Raw genomic sequence first — 18,080 nt, forward strand, 5'->3', positions numbered from 1 at the left:
TGAGGTCTGTCACGAAAGCTGCGAAGACTCTGCGGATCCCTAAGTGTGCCGATGTCTGTTGGCATAAGTCGCTGTGATATTTGGGCAGAAGAAAGCTTTTGAAGCTCCCGAACGATGGACCAGGAGGGAGGGAACATGCCAGTCAGGCATGTGTCTCTACCAGGGTCCTACTCGAGTGTAGGATGAGCTCCTGACAGCCACACCCCTCCATATCTCTTCTCCTCCATCCTCAAGTGTTGCTGTCTGACTGGAGTGTGTCCTTAGGGTTAAGGTCAGGGTTTAGGGTGATAATTTAACCTGGACTTTGACATGTGATGTGTGTCTTTTCAGGATCCACCCTATTCATTTAACTGTAATGTGTTTTGAACCATTTTTATTCTCAATTTTAAATTGCTGTAACCTTCCCTGCCACCTGCTGGTGATGGGCAAGTAAAAAAATCAAAGATTGGTTGTTTGGATAGAGTATGGAGAGATGCGTGTGCATTTAAAAAAAATGGTTTTCAGGCTCTAGGATAGCAATGGCAGTAAACAGAAAAAAGATATCAAAAGCATAGAAAAGAAATATAATTTGTAACCACAAAGCTATAATGGAGGTGATTCAAATGATATACAGTGGTACCTTGGTGCTCGAATGGCTTGGCTCCCGAACAAATCAGCTCCCGAATGCTGCAAACCCGGAAGTGAGTGTTCAGGTTTGCGAACATTTTTCAGAAGCCAAACCTTTGATGCGGCTTCCAATTGAGTGCAGGAGCTCCTGCAGCCAATCGGAAGCCGCGCCTTGGTTGTCAAATTGTTTCGGAAGTCGAACAGACTCCCAGAACGAATTAAGTTCGAGAACCAAGGTACCACAGTGGTATCTCTCACATACATATCTTATCAAATTCTTACAATATGGTTCTAAGTGAACTGTAATCAATTGTCTGTAGCTGATGAAGACAGAACCCCTACCACACCCTTCTTGCCCCCTTTGGCAATGCTTCAAATTCTCCAGTGTCCATTGTGAAGTGAATAAAGTCCCACCACACACTGCCAAAGCCCTTTGTGCTTTTCCTTGTATTGAACTTCCAGAGAAAGTATCCCGCCCCCCTGATAATGCTATAAACCATATGCTTCCATAGCAAGTCCTCAAAGACGCATTATCTGGGTTTTTCTCAATGTCGTACTATTGTTTCCCTAGCTGCCACCAATAAGTATGTTATCAAATCCTTAGAACTCATCTTCTCATTGGTGTTAGGATATTTCCGTTCCACCTTAAAAGGGAGCAGGCTTTGTGAGTCACAGAGTCTGCGTATTTCCTGTTCACAGGATGTTTATGTTTTCTGTTGCTTTCGTTTCTTTCTTGTTGCCTGAGCAGTCCGGAGCAGGCGGTCATGTTTTTCTTTGTTCTGACCAACGCTGAATAAACTGAAAATATGCTCTCCTGCTGTGCATCTTTCGCTGTGTGAATTCTGCTGATAGAGTGTGCACCAGCCTAAGAATGTGGCAATCTATTTCTGAGGCTTCGTGTCGCTAATTGCTGATACTGCGTGTCTACGGGAGATCGATGGATCGTCCGGCAGCCGGCTTGAGGGCTCAGATGGACTCTGTCTCCCTGGCAGTATCCCAACAATTGGATCCTGTGAATATTGACAAAAATTGTTGCAAGCCACCCAGTGTGGCTGGAGCAATCCAGTCAGATTGGTGGGGTACTATTATTATTATAGTGTTATTATTATTAGTAGTAGTAACAATAACAATAACTCAGAAGTAAAATCTATCTGTGCTTTTGTATTTTTTATCGTTTCAACAGTAAATAAAGTCCTAAACTTTTTAACATAAGGGCATGCCCACCACATATGTAAGCATGTTCCTTCACTAAGGCAGCCTCTCCAACGCTTGGAATCTACGGAGGACAGAATATGTGCCAATTGGTTCATTGTACTGTACCACCGGTACAAGATTTTGTGCTTGGTGTGTGCATGATGGCTGTGCTCTACCCGCACAGCTGGAGGCAGCAATAATTCCTCATACAAGTTGGTGGAAACCACAGGAGGGGAGAGCGGTGGCGTAGCAAGGTCAGGTGGTACCCGGTGCAGAAAATTTCTTGTCACACACTCCACATTGGTTTTTTGGTTTTTTTGCTGCAACAATAATTTGACTTTATTTCATTTGGGGGAGGGAGCCAAAGTTGTTGAGCTTTTCTTACAGAGCCAAAGTTATTGAGTTTCTTTTAGGGAGATCGTGTGCCTTGCCATGAGGAGCCAGCTGGCTGCCGTACAACTAAGGGAGAGCCGCCGGGTGGACCGTTACGGCAGCGGGAAGCCTGTGTGCGCCAAAGCAACAGCGTCTCTGTGATGGCCTGGGATTCGGACTCAGAGGCTGAACCTGAAGAATCCCAGCCTGCACAGGAGTCCCCGCCTCCAGAACCAGCTGAGCCGGGGCTGGGGCCTGTGCTGGATCCTCAGGTGCAGGCACCAGCTGAGTCTGCTCTGGCCCCTGAGGTGATGGAGGACCCATTGCCTGCAGGTGCTCCAGTCTCAGCCCCGTCAGGGGACGAGGAGGTTGCCTCTGGGTCCATTAACCTTCCAGCCTCTCCTGAGCTACAGAGGCTCAGGGCAGAGAGGCGGAGGGAACTAAGTTCCTGCAGGAGGAGTGCTCGCCTCCAGGCCAGGAGAGGTGAGTCACCTGTGGACCGGGGCCGCCCTATGCCTCAGGGCAGATAAAAGCCAGCCAGCCCCAGGCCCAAGTTGCGGGAGCAACGTTGTTGCTAGCCTGTTCCTGCCTGCACCCTGTCCTGCTCTTCTGCCAGAGTTCCTGACCCCACCTGACTCCCTGCCTTGGACCCAAATACAGCTTTGACAGACAGCCTCCATACCGCACCATCGACTTTGGACTGGACTCGGACCTCGCCTCTCGGTTAGCCCCCAGGACCAGCACAGTCTCTCACAGACGTTGACTGGCGCACAGCATTTTGTCAAACCCCTCGGAGGTGGCACCCGGGGCGGTCCGCACCCACCTTGTGACGCCTCTGGGAGAGAGTCCTCTTGTGCTCATACTTTGCTCCCTGGTTTCCCACAGACATCTGTGTGGCCACTGTGAGAGCAGGATACTGGAACTGCATGCGCCATTGCCTGATCCAGCAGCCTCTTCTTATGTTCTTATGCAGAAACCTGCCTTTTGCACAGGTGTAGCAAGAATCTTGAGAGTCCCATGGACTGCAAGAAGATCAAACCTATCCATTCTGAAGGAAATCAGCCCTGAGTGCCTGTTGTATTCGTCCATGGAATTTTACTGGCATGGAAACTGGAGTGGCTTGCCAGTTCCTGCTCCAGGTGGATCACGTTTAGTCAAAACTTTCCACTATGACCTGTCCGTCTTGGGTGGCCCTGCATGGCAAAGCTCATAGCTTCTCTGAGTTATTTAAGCCCCTTCACCATGATCCATGAAGGAGGACCTTGCCGACAAAGGTCCGTATAATTAAAGCTATGGTTTTCTCAGTAGTAATGTATGGAAGTCAGAGCTGGACCATAAAGAAGGTTGATCGCCGAAGAATTGGTGCTTTTGAATTATGGTGCTGGAGGAGACTCTTGAGAGTCCCATGGACTGCAAGAAGATCAAACCTATCCATTCTGAAGGAAATCAGCCCTGAGTGCTCACTGGAAGGACAGATCCTGAAGCTGAGGCTCCAATACTTTGGCCACCTCATGAGAAGAGAAGACTTCCTGGAAAAGACCCTGATGTTGGGAAATATTGAGGGCACAAGGAGAAGGGGACCACAGAGGACGAGATGGTTGGACAGTGTTCTTGAAGCTACCAGCACGAGTTTGACCAAACTGCGGGAGGCAATGGAAGACAGAAGTGCCTGGCGTGCTCTGGTCCATGAGGTCACGAAGAGTCAGACATGACTAAACAACAACAGAAGCAGGAGTCGCATCCATTGCTTTGCCCATTTATACACCTGGCCCCGCCTGCTGGCATGCACCCCCCCCCAAGTTGTGCATGAAGTGAATGCCGCCCTCCAGAAGAAAAAGAATATTTCCCACCGCTGTTTTAGGCCACCTGATTTCTGCGCTGTCCCCTCCAGAGCAGCGCTTATCTGCACAATGGTGAATTTTAATCAGGACTTGGTGAAAATGCAGCCCACAGCTTCGCTTGCAAGGAAAAAGAAAGACGTTTTCAACTCTGTAAGCGATAAAACGAGACTCTGCACTTTAATGTTCTTCCTCTTTAATCTGACATCGGTGACCTGTCCTTTAATGAAAGATAAGTGAGCTGCTTATTTAGCCAAAGCTTGTAGACTGGCTTTCAAGTTGCTTCGTTGTCCTGATTCTCTGCATGATTGCCTGAACAAATTGCACGATAAAGGAAGTTGGTGGAAGCTTTTGATCTGGGAATCGCAGGGTGGAAACAAGGTCCCTACCTAGCAAATCTTCCTTGGCCAAGAAAATTTAACTTAATAGCGGCATCGACGCTGGCTTGGTCATGTCGGTAGAATGGAAGATGGCAGGATCCCCAAGGACATGCTCTATGGCAGCATTTCTCAACCTGTGGGTCCCCAGATGATGTTGAACTACAACTCCCATCACCCCTAGCTAGCAAGACCAGAGCTCAGGGATGATGGGAGTTGTAGTCCGGCCTCGGTCCAGTATACCTGAAGGAGCGTCTCCACCTCCATCGTTCTGCCCGGACACTGAGGTCCAGTGCCGAGGGCCTTCTGACTGTTCCCTCACTGCGAGAAGCTAAGTTACAGAGAACCAGGCAGAGGGCCTTCTCGGTGGTGGCACCCACCCTGTGGAACACCCTCCCACCAGATGTCAAAGAGAAAATCAACTACCAGACTTTTAGAAGACATGTGAAGGCAGCCCTGTTTAGGGAAGCTTTTAATGTTTAATAGGTTATTGTATTTTAGTGTTTTATTGGAAGCCGCCCAGAGTGGCTGGGGAAACCCAGCCAGATGGGCGGGGTATAAATAATAAATTATTATTATTATTATTATTATTATTATTATTATTATTATTAGTCCCAACATCTGGGGAACCACAGGTTGAGAAAGGCTGCTCTATGGGGAGCTGGCTTCAGGCACCAGGCCTGTTGGCAGAACAACTCGGTTTCACAAAGATGTCTGCAAAAGTGACATGAAGGCCAGCAACATCAAGGAATCCTTTTCAGACGACAGCAGTGCTTGGAGACAGACAGACAAGTCCTGTATCCATAGCAGTGAGGAGAGGAGAAATGGCCGCTGGGAGGAGCGCAGAGAGAAGTAACGCCATGGGGCACCTGCAGCAGCCTTCCTCTACCCCAGCTGCAACAAAACATGTCTCTCCCACATCGGTCTCTACAGCCACAGCAGGCGCTGTAACCTTCCAACAGTTTGACTTCACCCCCAAAGGCACACTCCTCCATTGTCTCCCGAGACAGACGGATGCCAACGACGACAATCTCCCAACCTCTCTGGGGGGTTGGCAAAATTGCCAAAGTCGTCAACGTGAGAAGCTTCCCACCCCTCCAGGCTGTGGGAGCACTCAGGGGCTTGTGATTTGAAGGCACAGAAACTGGTATTTGTATTAGTCTGTTGCAGCAGCTGGGGAATCAGTGTCTTCACTTGTTTCAGTGGCCTCGTGACCACCCTCAACCACATGGTTCCAACTCGGTCACGTATATACTGGATCGGACCTCTTTCAGCCAGAAGGCCACATTGATTTCAAGGCAGCCTTCCAGGGGCCACATAGCAGTGGCCAGCAGGGCCTTAGGCAGAATTGGGCTAAGCAATGAATAAGAATGCTATCTCTGTACAGTATTCTGGGGTGAATGTAAACAAAGGGGGAAAGCACTACATATAAGTCGGTACAGTGGTACCTCAGGTACCACGGAGGTCCGTTCTTAACCTGAAATTGTTCTTAACCTGAAGCACCACTTTAGCTAATGGGGCCTCCCGCAGCCTCCACACCACTGCCGCGCAATTTCTGTTCTCATCCTGAGGTAAATTTCTTAACCTGAGGTATTACTTCCAGGTTAGCGGAGTCTGTAACCTGAAGCGTCTGTAACTGAACCGTCCGTAACCTGAGGTACCACTGTAATCAGATCATTATTACAAAAGAAAAAACCTCTATGGAAAATTGCGTTTTAAAATTTCCTGCTCTCTGGCGCCATCTGGTGTTGCATGTTTATAGCGCATTCAAATCTCTGTTTCTTTACTAACATAGCTGAGTCCTTAGTTTCTACACACATGCATATGACCTCTCTCAGTACTCCATCCAGACAAGCAGATGACATCACAGTCCAGGGACCAATTCCAGCCAGGTGAAAATGCCACTGAGGGGCGAGGCCTGGGGAGAGTCTCAAGGGCTGGACAAAGAAGCCTGGAGGGGGGGTATATTTGGGCCCTGGGCCTGAGGTTCTCCCCCACTGCTACATGTTCTCTTGGGCAAAGGGGGGTGGGCTTAAAGGGGACTGAGCCAAGTGTATGTAAGATGGTCATTTATGTTTAACTGTAATGAATCACCCCACGGATCTGAAGTGGGTTGGGTGGTGGTGGTACTGGTTTGTGTGTATGTTCTTGTTTCTATTGTGTATTTTGTGTTTTTGTCTTGTATTTTATGTTATGAACCACCCTGAGATCTGTGGGTGAAGTTGCAGTATACAAATTTATTAAATAACAATAATATATATTTTTTTAAAAAATAATATTTTATTAAGTTTAACAATAGAAAAGTAATACAATAAAAACACAAAGAAAATATAAAACACAACAATACAAACTTTCACGATACATAAAATACAAACATTTAACAAGAAAAAAAAAGACAATCAACACTCAAAAAGTAGAATAAGAAAAACACAAATCACTCTTTTCCAATTATTCATCTTCAATTAACTTATTTTCCTGACTTCCTCACGCCTCCCTTTTTTATATCCCTTTTTAACAATTAGTTCAGCAAATTCGTATCCTACTACTTTATCCTTATTTATTTTACCTCCCAAATTTCAAATTTTTATCTCTTATTACTAGAACCCCTTCATTTTAATTCAATGTCATCAGCATTCATACATTTTACAATACTTCTGTAAATAAGTTTTAAATTTCCTCCAATCTGCTTCCACCAACTCTTCTCCCTGGTCTCGGATTCTGCCTTAAATAACAATAATAAACCCTCAGAAATCTAGGAGAAAGGTGGGTTGGGGTCAGATTCTGCTTGACAAACCAAGGATTTCATGGTATCACCCATCCATACCAATAGTAAAAATGTTTCCTCCTTCCAATGTCTTTTTCTATTGTCATTATTTTTAAACAACCACCACCACAACAACACACACCTCAGTATAGAGTTGGAAAGGACCCTAAAGATCTAGCCTAACCCTCTGCAACGCAGGAATACACAGCTGTCCCAGACAGGTATCGAACCTGTAACCTTGGCGTTATTAGCACCACGCTCTAACTAACTGAGCTATTCAGTCACGTTTGGGCACTTGTTTGTTTCAATGCTGATCTACTGTGTTTTGTATTGACAGAAGAGGAGCTGGCGACCCCACCCCTAGACGGCATCATTCTTCCTGGCGTGACAAGACAGAGCATTTTGGACTTGGCAAGCAAGTGGGTAGGTGTCCGCTGTGTCGTTTGCTTCCAGGTTTTGACATCTATCTAATAATAATATAATAATTTTTTATTTAAACCCCGCCCTTCCCGGTTCAGAAAACCGGGCTCAGGGCGGCTAACAACAAATTTAAAACACTTAATTGATGCAACAAAAAACAACATAAAATACAGTATAAAACGTGAATAACAATAAATTCAGAATTCAAAAATCAATTTAGGGGGGAAATCCATCCAATAAACATTAGATGATCACCAGGGCTAGCTGGCTAAATTTGGGACAGTGAGGAGACCAGGGGAGAATTAGCTGTGGGATCCCAGAGTGGGTAATCTTCATAAAAAGGGGAGGAGGGGGAAGGAAGGGGAATAAAACATCAGGCTAAGTTCAAATTGAAAGCCAGGCAGAATAGCTCTACAGGCCCTGCAGAAGGAAGTTAAATCCTGCAGGGCCCTGGTCTCATAGGACAGAGCATTCCACCAGGTCGGAGTCATCACTGAGAAAGCCCTGGCCCTGGTGGAGGATAATCTGACTTTCTTAGGGCCCGGGACCTCTAAACTATGATTATTCATGGACCTTAAGGTCTTCTGCGGGGCATACCAGGAGAGGCGGTGCTGTAAATACAAGGGCCCTAAGCCACAAAGTAGTGGCTAGTAGTAGCTGTCAGTCTCTTAAGCCAGGCTCCCATTCCCCCAAGCCTCCAGCACTGAAATCACGCTTGGGAAGGTTAACTCCTGCCTCCCCAGCTACGATTTCCAGGAAGATCACCCTCTGCTTTAGGCTTAGGGTGGGGAGCAAAAAGACTTTTTTCCAAGTCTGGATGCCAGAGGGAAGGAGGGGAATCAGTGTGTGTGCACGTGTGTGCAATTGCAGCATGTCCGTGGTACCTACAACACATTTTTTTCCAGTTTGCAAATGTGGTGACCTCTGTTCTGAGCCATTCTGCAAACTCAGGGAACATCTTCCGAGCTGCTGCTCAAGCTATAAGCTGTGATCCGTTTGGTGAGCAGAAGGGAGATTGCATTGTACTCTTGCCTCCAGCGAGCAACCAAACACTACAACAGCACAATCCCTATCGAGCTGGCCTGTAAGATTTCATGGGCACTTTCTCATCTTGATAAGGAATTAGTTAGGGGTACCTGTGGAATTTCCAACAGGTGCATCTGGGAGCCCTTCTCTATAAATACAGTGGTGCCTCACAAGACGAAATTAATTCGTTCTGCGAGTTTTTTCGTCTAGCGAATTTTTCGTCTTGCGAAGCACGAAATCCCATAGGAATGCATTGAAATTCAATTAATGCGTTCCTATGGTCAAAAAAAGTCCAAACAAAGCCAAATTTGGTACAACAAGAGTTTATTAACTGCTCTTTAAAGTCACACATACTGTAAAGAGCAGTTCAAAAACTGAAGGAAAAATAAATTAAGTTTCTAAACATGACAGAAAAACATTTAAAAATCAACAAAGTGTACCGTACATTTTCTAAGACTCTGGGGGACCACTCGAAGAAGGTTCCTCTTCCACTCTTTGCTTCTTGCTGAAGAACCTGTCCATGGTCTGCTGCTTCATCCGCCTTTTCAGCACCTCCCTGAAAGGCGACATGACCCTCATATCATAAGTGTTCCCAAGGTCATGTGCCAGGTCCTTGTCAGGGTGGTGCCGCTGTGCAAAAGCCTGCACATCCTTCCACTTCTGGTAAATGTCCCTCAGTTCTTTGGAGGACAGCCGTTCCTCAGTTGCTTCCTCCTCTTCCAGTGAGGCCTGCGCCTGCACAGCCTCTGCCTGCAGTTCGAGCAGCTCCTGGGTGGTCAGCTCGTGGTCGTGCTCCTCCACCAGCTCACTGACGTCCTCCTCTGTGACCTCCAGTCCCATGGTCCTCCCCAAGGCAACAATGTCCTGCACCACTGTTGACTCTGGTGCATCAGAGTCACTTGGTGCCACACAGTCCGGCCACAGGCTGCGCCAAGCGCAATTCAAATTTCTCTGGCTGATCCCGTTCCAGGCCGTGGTGATCACCTTCAAGCAGGTGACGATGTCGAAGTGGTCCTTCCAGAATTCCCGCAGGGTGATGGTGGTGTAGTCAGTCACCTCGAAGCATCGCCTGAAAAGCTCCTTGGTGTAGAGTTTTTTGAAATTGGCGATGACCTGCTGATCCAGTGGCGTGGAGCAGTGGCGTGGTGTTAGGCGGCAGGAACATGATGCTGATGAAGCTGAACTCCTCCAACAAGTCCTCCTCAAGGCCTTTAGGATGAGCAGGAGCATTGTCCATCAGAAGCAAAGCCTTCAGCGGCAGGTCGTTGTCCAGCAGGTACTGTTTGACAGCAGGGCCAAAAGCAAGATTGACCCAGTCCACAAACAGCACACGTGTGACCCAAGCCTTGCTGTTGGATCGACACATGACACTCAGCTGCTCCTTGTCGACCTTGTGTTTCTTGAAGGCCCGTGGGTTCTCCGAGTGGTACACCAGCAGGGGCTTGATCTTCAGGTCGCCGCTTGCGTTGGCACAGAAGAGCAGGGTCAGACGGTTCTTCATGGGCTTGTGGCCAGGCAACTTGGCCTCCTCCTGTGTGATGAAAGTCCTTTTGGGCATTCTCTTCCAAAACAGCCCGGTCTCGTCGCAGTTGAAGACCTGCTGTGGAACGTAGCCCTCCGTCTTCACAACCTCCAGGAACTCCGCTGCAAAGTCTTCAGCCGCAGGAACATCAGAACTGGCAGCCTCTCCATGCCTGACCACGCTGTGGATTCCAGATCTTGTCTTGAACCGGTCAAACCAACCTCTGCTTGCCTTGAAGACTTCTGGCTCGCCTGAGGTTCCTGGCTGTTCCCGGACGAGGTCTGCGTGCAAGGCCTTGGCCTTCTCGCAAATGACGGCCTCAGTCACTGTGTCCCCTGCACGCTGCTTCTCTTCTAACCAGATGAGCAGCAACTTCTCGACCTCCTCCAGAACAGCTGGGCGGTTCTTCATGATCCTGGTGACTCCCTTGGCTGCATCCGTCGCAAGGATCTTCTCCCTCGTCTTCAGGATGGTCCCGATGGTCGATGGATTCCTGCCGTACTCCCTGGCGAGGTCTGTCACACGCATTCCACCGTCGTGCTTCCGGATGATCTCCTTCTTCATTTCCAGTGTCGCCTTCTCCTTCTTCCTCTCACCGGCCTCTGCAGCAGCAGTCTTCTTGGGTCCCATGGCAGCACAGCTCCTTCGTAAACTCAGAAAAAGAAAAAAAAAATCAGTGCTTCACTTCCAAAAAATTCAAAAGCACCCAGCCACCCACCACACAGAAAATCAAACACAGAACCAAGTCCTAGAATTCCAAACACCCCAACCCAAAATCCAAAAACCCCCCAAAAAGTTTTAAAAGTCTAACTTACGAAATGGCTGCAAATCACCAAAGTCTTCAAAATCCTCAAATGGCTGCAAAAGAAGTTTTGGAAAAGCTTTAAAAATCACCAAAGTCTTCAAAAACCTCAACTGTCCCCCCAGCCACCCACCCACCACACAGAAATTGCAAACCCCTCCCCAACTGTTCCCCCAGCCACCCACCACACAGAAATTCAAACCCAGAAAAATTTTTAAAAAAACACAACATGGCCCAATGGTCACAGAAAATCATAAAAATGCAGAAAAAAACCACACAAGCTCCCAGATTCTTGCAAACCCCTCCCCAACTGTTCCCCCAGCCACCCACCACACAGAAATTCAAATCCAGAATTTTTTTTTTAAAAAACAACATGGCCCAATGGTCACAGAAAATCATAAAAATGCAGAAAAAAACCACACAAGCCCCCAGATTCCTGCAAACCTCTCCCCAACTGTTCCCCCAGCCACCCAGCACACAGAAATTCAAACCCAGAAAAATTAAAAAAAAACACCACATGGCCCAATGGTCACAGAAAATCAGAAAAATGCAGAAAAAAAACCACACAAGCTCCCAGATTCTTGCAAACCTCTCCCCAACACCAAGTCCTTGAATTCCAAACACCCCAACCCAAAATCCAAAAAACCCCAAAAAAGTTTTAAAAGTTTAACTTACCAAATGGCTGCAAAAGAAGTTTTGGAAAAGCTTCAAAAAGCACCAAAGTCCTCAAAAACCTCAAAAAAGGCTACCACACCGCGTGCTATGTGTTGCTCCTCAAAGTTCAAGTCGCAACTGCACCTCTTCAAGCAATGCACGCTGGGTATTAACGGTTTTACAAAAAAGGAAACAAACTTGCAAGATGTTTTCATCTTACGAAGCAAGCCCATAGGGAAATTCGTCTAGCGAAGCACATCGAAAAACGAAAAACTCTTTCGTCTAGCGAGTTTTTCGTCTTACGAGGCATTCGTCTTGCGGGGCACCACTGTAACCCTCATTAAGCGCCCATTTGGAAGCACTGTGCCGTGTTTCTATAAGTAAGCTATTCGCTTTTTAAGCAAAGGAAATGGATCTTCATCATTTAATAATGCTTTCTTTGGCTCCTCCCCTTTCTACCTTGTCACAGGGAGAATTCAAGGTGTCAGAGCGATACGTCACCATGAGCGATTTGATAGCTGCTTTGAAGGAGAATCGAGTGAAGGAGATGTTTGGTGCTGGGACGGCTTGCGTTGTGTGCCCCATTTCTACAATATTATACCTTGGCGAGGTGAGGGCGAGCATTCTCTTTTTCAGCTTTGCAAAGCAGGATTGTTGACCGTGCATCAGGGATTTCCCAAGGAGATCTGTGAAGGAATTGTAGTTGGTCTTATATTTTACTTTTCACCATCTAGCTCTCAAATCGGCTTCCTTATGGAACTTTGGAAGAACTCTAGTAAAACACTGTTAACAGCTCAGATGGGAGGCCCTGTTTCCTAACTTAGAATCTCACTGACCAGTAGGGATGTTAAGAAGGCATCGTTTACGATTCCCGTATTGGACTAGATCACCCTCATGGTCCCTTTCAACTGAACAATCTTACGATCCCATGATCTGTTCTGCCCTCTACATGTGGCACGCAGCACTGCTTCCACACAGCTGCAGTTCGTCTTCTGCCAAAAACGACGTTATTCGTCTTGCTGTGGCAAAGTTACGTAACTTTTGACACATGTTGCGCTGAGGGTTATCGGAAGTCAGCCCTAGGGATGTTTTCGAAGTTGTCCCATGCCAGTGAGCTGGTTTCCTCAGCTTCTTAAGACTCAGATTACCTCCCCCCCCCCAAGTTTATTATGCAACTGCATTTTAAACCAGTGCTGAATGAACCAATAAAGGAAAAATCAGCAATTAATGCTTTCAATCCTGAGGAAGAAATTAAAAAGTCCACACAAGTGTATTGAGATACATACATCTTGCACCATAATCATTTTTGTTGACCTCTTCACTCAGAAACTGATTATAACAGAAAAAGTACCATACTTGCTCTTAAAATGCCAATTTCATATGGTGGCACCTGAAGATTTGCAAGCAGAAAGGCACTTCTGCTATTGCAAGTCAGCCCCTACCTGAATTCCAGTAATTGTTCCCGACTGCTGCAGCCCCCATTCCCATACCTCCCTAAGGATTCCCAGATTGTTTGCTTGTGTTGATAATTTAAATAAATAAATGAACAAACCTCCTTGGGCACCTTGGAAGAAAGGTGGCATATAAATGCGATAGACGTATAAATAAATCTCTTGCTATCTGTAAAATTCTCCCTGGAGTACAGCCCTTTGCCTGGGCTGCGGTTCCACCTGGTGTCCAAAGGCAGGAAATGCACCTTCAAGTCAAGGAAGTAGGCATGGTTTAGTTGTCCTAAACCCCAGTCCATTTCCTGCCTTTGTCCAGGACGGTCTTGGTTTTGTCTTGGTTTTCTGGTTTTAGAACATAGAATCATAGAGTTGAGGATCTTCTCGTCCAATGCAAGAATATGCAGGGGATCAAACCTGCAACCTTGGCACTATCCATCCCTTTTTAGTTGCAAAACCTCTCACAATTACGTCCTCTTGTTTATGGAGTTAACTTCCCACCTCTTACCAATAAATTCCCCACGTGCCTTGCAATCGGTTCCCTCTTCAGGGATGGTTTGTGTGTTTGGTACACACTCCTGCAGAGTCCTGCCTTCAAAGTCAACTGCTGTCAGTCAAACACTGAGCCTCTCTCTGCCTCCCCCAGCTACACCCTCCCCCTTATATCAGCAGGAGAGGACAGATCATGTGCATGCGTCAGCCAGCATCTACTCACAAATCTCTCTTTCCCCCTTAGCATTTGCACATTCCAACCATGGAAAACGGACCTCAACTAGCTACTCGTTTCTTGAACCAGCTGAGCGATATCCAAGTAAGAGTCTCGTTTATTTTCTACATTAACAATGCGAGGGAGGGATGGCTGAGTAGTTCCTTTCATGTTTAACATCCCAGTTGCAATATGTGGAAGTTAGGTCCAGCAATATCCATGGAGCGGATTCAGCTATGCTGTTTGCAATGCGGTGCAGTCTTCTTGCACAAATACACCATCTCAGAATGTGTATTTGGGAAGATTCTTCATTTTAAGTGCTCATTCATCATCCGCATGTGGAAAACTACCATGTGAGAGAGATGGCATGGCAGGAGGTCCCTTTCCTGACGTGATCGCTTTCCTTGCACGGGGAGTGACAGCTCTCCGTGTGCAGAAAGATTTTGATATAAACATTGCCTCAAACAAAGTGTTCTCTCCTCCCCCACCCCTTTTCTGAAATGGTATGGTCTTTTGAGGTCAGTGACGTAGCATGGGTTGTCAGTGCCCGGGGCTGTGCAGAAGGAGTGGGTCTCTGGGAGGGGAAGAGACAGAGTATGCATGCGCATTCAACTGCCTAATGGCATCTGCGTCACCCAGGAGATCTCAGCCAAAAAATAAATAAGAAAAGAGTCCTTCCGTGTTCTGGAGAGGTCACTTCCTGCTGTGATCACTGTCCACTGGGGCTGTTTGGAGCTGGAGTCTTAACAACCTCTGGGGGGGGGGATAGGTTCCTTGTCTCTGTTTCAAGATTAGGGCCATATTTAAACATGATAGTGAACACGCAAGCAAAAACCCAAACAGTGTTCTAAGCACCTGGTGCTTGCCAACACAATTTTTTCTTTGGAGGGGTGGTATTTTCCTCCCTGAGCTCAACCAGGCACCAAGCTGGCTGGCAGAGAGCTTCTACAATCGCCGTCACCCCTAACGCCTTCAACAGCCACCCATGCCCAGAGTTTTAAGATCCTCTAATGTCAGTTTCCGGGATACAAGCCATGCACTGGTGGGTATTTGAACCTGGCTATACGAGCAGCATCCCCATTCTGCATCTTAACTTTGACTTCTGTGTCAAGAGCTTCTGTGGAAGAACAAACTCCATTTGGACCAGTCCTGCTGGTTAAGTTCCTCTTGACCATTCGCATCACACAACGTATGTGTGGTGGTGGTGTGTTTTTTTTAAAGAGGCACGTAAGCAGCCCAGAGGGTTACGATCAACTACCGTATTTTTCGTCCTATAGGACGCACTTTTTCCCCTCCAAAAATGAAGGGGAAATGTGTGTGCGTCCTATGGGGCGAATGCAGGCTTTCGCTGAAGCCTGGAGAGCGAGAGGGGTCGGTGCGCACCGACCCCTCTTGCTCTCCAGGCTTCAGGAAGCTATCCCCCCAGCCCGGCAAGCTCCCAGAGCGATGCCAAAGCTGCGCACACCTTCGCCATCGCTCTGGGACCCGTTCTGGGGGCTGGGGTCGGGGCAAGCTCAGGCTTCCCCCGCCCCCAGCCCCGCAAGCTCCTAGAGCGATGCCGAAGGTGCGTGCACCTTCGCCAGCGCTCTCGGACCCGTTCTGGGGGCTGGGGAAGCTCCGGCTTCCCTCGCCCGCAGCCTCGCAAGCTCCGAGAGCGATGCCGAAGCTGCGCGCAGCTTCGGCATCGCTCTGGCTCCCGTTCTGGGGGCTGGAGTCGGGGGAAGCTCGGGCTTCCCCCGCCCCAGCCCCGCGCCTGGGGGGGATTTTTTCCCCCTTTATTCCCCCCCCCAAAAAAAATCTAGGTGCGTCCTATGGGCTGGTGCGTCCTATAGGGCGAAAAATACGGTAGCAACCATCATTTCCACGTGGTTGTTGCTCCCATGAAGCAACGAAACAAGATAAAATCCAGAGATCTCAACAACTCCACCATATGTTATTCTTAGATTCAGTTCCACAATTTACTGTATTTTTTGTTCTATAAGATGCACCAGACCACAAAAAAATATTCTGAATCTCAGAAGCCAGAACAGCAAGAGGGATCTCTGCGCAGTGAAAGCAGCAATCCCTCTTGCTGTTCTGGCTTCTGGGATAGCTGCACAGCCTGTATTCGCTCCATAAGACGCACACACATTTCCCCTTGCTTTTTAGGAGGGAAAAAGTGAGTCTTATAGAGCAAAAAATACGGTATTTATATTTTGCATTTTCAGTCTAATTAGTAGTTGTGGTTGTTAGGAGCTTGGCCGCGCCGTGAATCTGTTCTGTGTGCTTAACATGAGTTTGTTTCACGTGTTCCTTATGTGCCATTGTTGAATCATGTTGTATTAATTACCTTCGTTGCTTCTTAAAGCTATTGATGTGTCCCATTGACTGTGGTTTTCCTGCTGTTTGGGGGTCCCTCTCTACTTAACACTTGTGCCGTGCTGATGCTTATAACTCTCCTTCCTTCTGTTTCAGTACGGAAGGGAAGACAGCGAGTGGGCGGTCATCGTGTCGTGAGCGGGGAAGAGCGGCGAAGGCCCAGACCTTCGGTCCACACCACACGGCAGGCTGAAGTACCACCTGAGCGATGACCAGTTTTACCGTAGCTCTGTGTAGAGTAGTCTGTGTGTTTATCACTTTGTCCCTGGGCTGGGAGGGTGATTATTTCCACGTGACAGGGAGTGTGAACACAAACCGTTTTTGATTTTTCTACTGTGATTTTTTGCTCTAGAGTAGAAACCTGTCTTCTGGTAGAGGTGCTAGTGTAAGCAATAGACACTTTCCCCCTGAACGGTTTGCTTTGTTTCGCTTGTGTCCCTGGTACAGTCGACAGGTGTGTTTTTAAGCAAAAATGTTCTTCAACTGCTCTTCAGTGCAAGCCAAATACGACTTTACTTAACTTCTGAAGCACAGACTAGGCTGTTCCATGCAACCCAATTGCCAAATTACTCAGAGAAACCCTTTGTTGTCTCTGGAATCTTATCTTTGTTTCCAGCCTTGGAAGATCACAACATTGATCTTCAAGATAGAGATGTATCTTGCCTTCATTTTGGGGTGGGGTGGGGTGTTGTGAAACCTTTCCCCTGGACTCAGTGGGATCTCCTTTAGTATGTTTCCTACTTCTTTGTGTTGGTCACCAAAGCAATGCCTCATAGCTGTGGATCCTTCTAAGAAAGGATAGGATCAGATTTCCCTGCGGTGCCCAATGACACCATGCCTTGAGTGGGTTCAGATGACCTCTTTTTTTCCTCCCTCACTGAAAGTGATTTCCACAGTCATCAACACCGGCCCTACCGTTCGGCATCTTGAGGCAGGTGCCTCAAGCTGCAGTGCTGGCAAAGTGCTAGAGGGCAGAGCTGTGCCTGCTAAGCTAGCCTGTTGTCTTTGTGTGCAGTTTCCTTACTAGTAGGGAAGTCACATTCAGCCGACAGTTTGTCCACAAAGGAAGGGGGCAGGATCTTGCCCTTCACCTCAGGCAGCAAAATGTCTTGGGCCAGCTCTGTGAAGTATTGTGCAGAACTAAACTGTTGGGTGGAGCATGGTTCCACTGTGCAATGGCTTCCCCATCCATTACATTTTGAGCCAGTTACCAGATAATGTGGCTATCACACAGCCCAACAAACATGAAAATCCCTTTGGCCGTTCCAGTTCTGTGTAGTTTCTGCAGCAGCTTGTCCCCGGAAGCAAGTGGCTGCGGAGTCCCATAATTCATTCCACCATCTGGCTCCCCTCCTCACCTGTAACACTGCCAAGGCCAGACAAGTTGAAGAGGGAAGCTGCTCATCTGACTACAGCCTTAGTCAACTGGAAGAGCCAACAAGACGCTGTCTCAGGCATCCTGAGATGTTGGAAAGTCTCCAAACTTGAACCGCAAGGTCCACTGACCAGAGGTCATTGCAACGTAGGGGCAGATGCACAATGGTGGCTCAGCAGCTCACTATCTTCTGTGCCCTATGAGCCAAATCTGATCTACCACAGGTCAGGGATTCTAGTTTAGAATGCAAAGCCATTTGGTTCCTGCCTCTCTTAGAACAATTGGGAGACAGAAACACTTGTAGATCCCGGTCTGCTTTCTGACCGTCCTGATCGAGACCATGCTGCCCTCATCTCTAACATCTAACGGGCCTTTTAGAGCTGGGAGATGCAGGAGACTGGAAGAGAAACGGTTCACCTTCTGCTTTTGCACCACCCCTTCCTCTCATTTTGCACCCCTCTCAGCTTCTCCTTCTCCTGCATCTCTCCAGTACTGTCCGTATGTTTACGGCTCTGAAATTTGGATGCTTTCACCGAAATGTGGAATGTGCATGGCGGACTCAGCGCTGCTCAGTGATGCAAGCTTTGTGCAACCTTCACACAACGACATCCTCATTAAAAT

General features: G+C 47.6%; 1 protein-coding gene across 3 annotated transcripts in view; it reads left to right on the forward strand.

The window, feature by feature from the left end:
- The window catches only part of BCAT1 (branched chain amino acid transaminase 1), a 68,109-nt gene extending 51,602 nt beyond the window's left edge, over positions 1–16,507 (forward strand). For all 3 annotated transcript variants that reach the window (XM_053407462.1, XM_053407464.1, XM_053407463.1), the window contains 4 exons: positions 7,489–7,574; positions 12,045–12,185; positions 13,757–13,831; positions 16,181–16,507. In XM_053407462.1, the coding sequence (XP_053263437.1) occupies positions 7,489–7,574; positions 12,045–12,185; positions 13,757–13,831; positions 16,181–16,222 (344 nt within the window). In that variant the 3' untranslated portion in view covers positions 16,223–16,507. The remainder of the gene's footprint in view (positions 1–7,488; positions 7,575–12,044; positions 12,186–13,756; positions 13,832–16,180) is intronic.
- Positions 16,508–18,080: the final 1,573 nt, after the last annotated feature.

This window comes from Podarcis raffonei, chromosome 10, assembly GCF_027172205.1.
Source record: "Podarcis raffonei isolate rPodRaf1 chromosome 10, rPodRaf1.pri, whole genome shotgun sequence".
Lineage (NCBI taxonomy): Eukaryota > Metazoa > Chordata > Lepidosauria > Squamata > Lacertidae > Podarcis > Podarcis raffonei.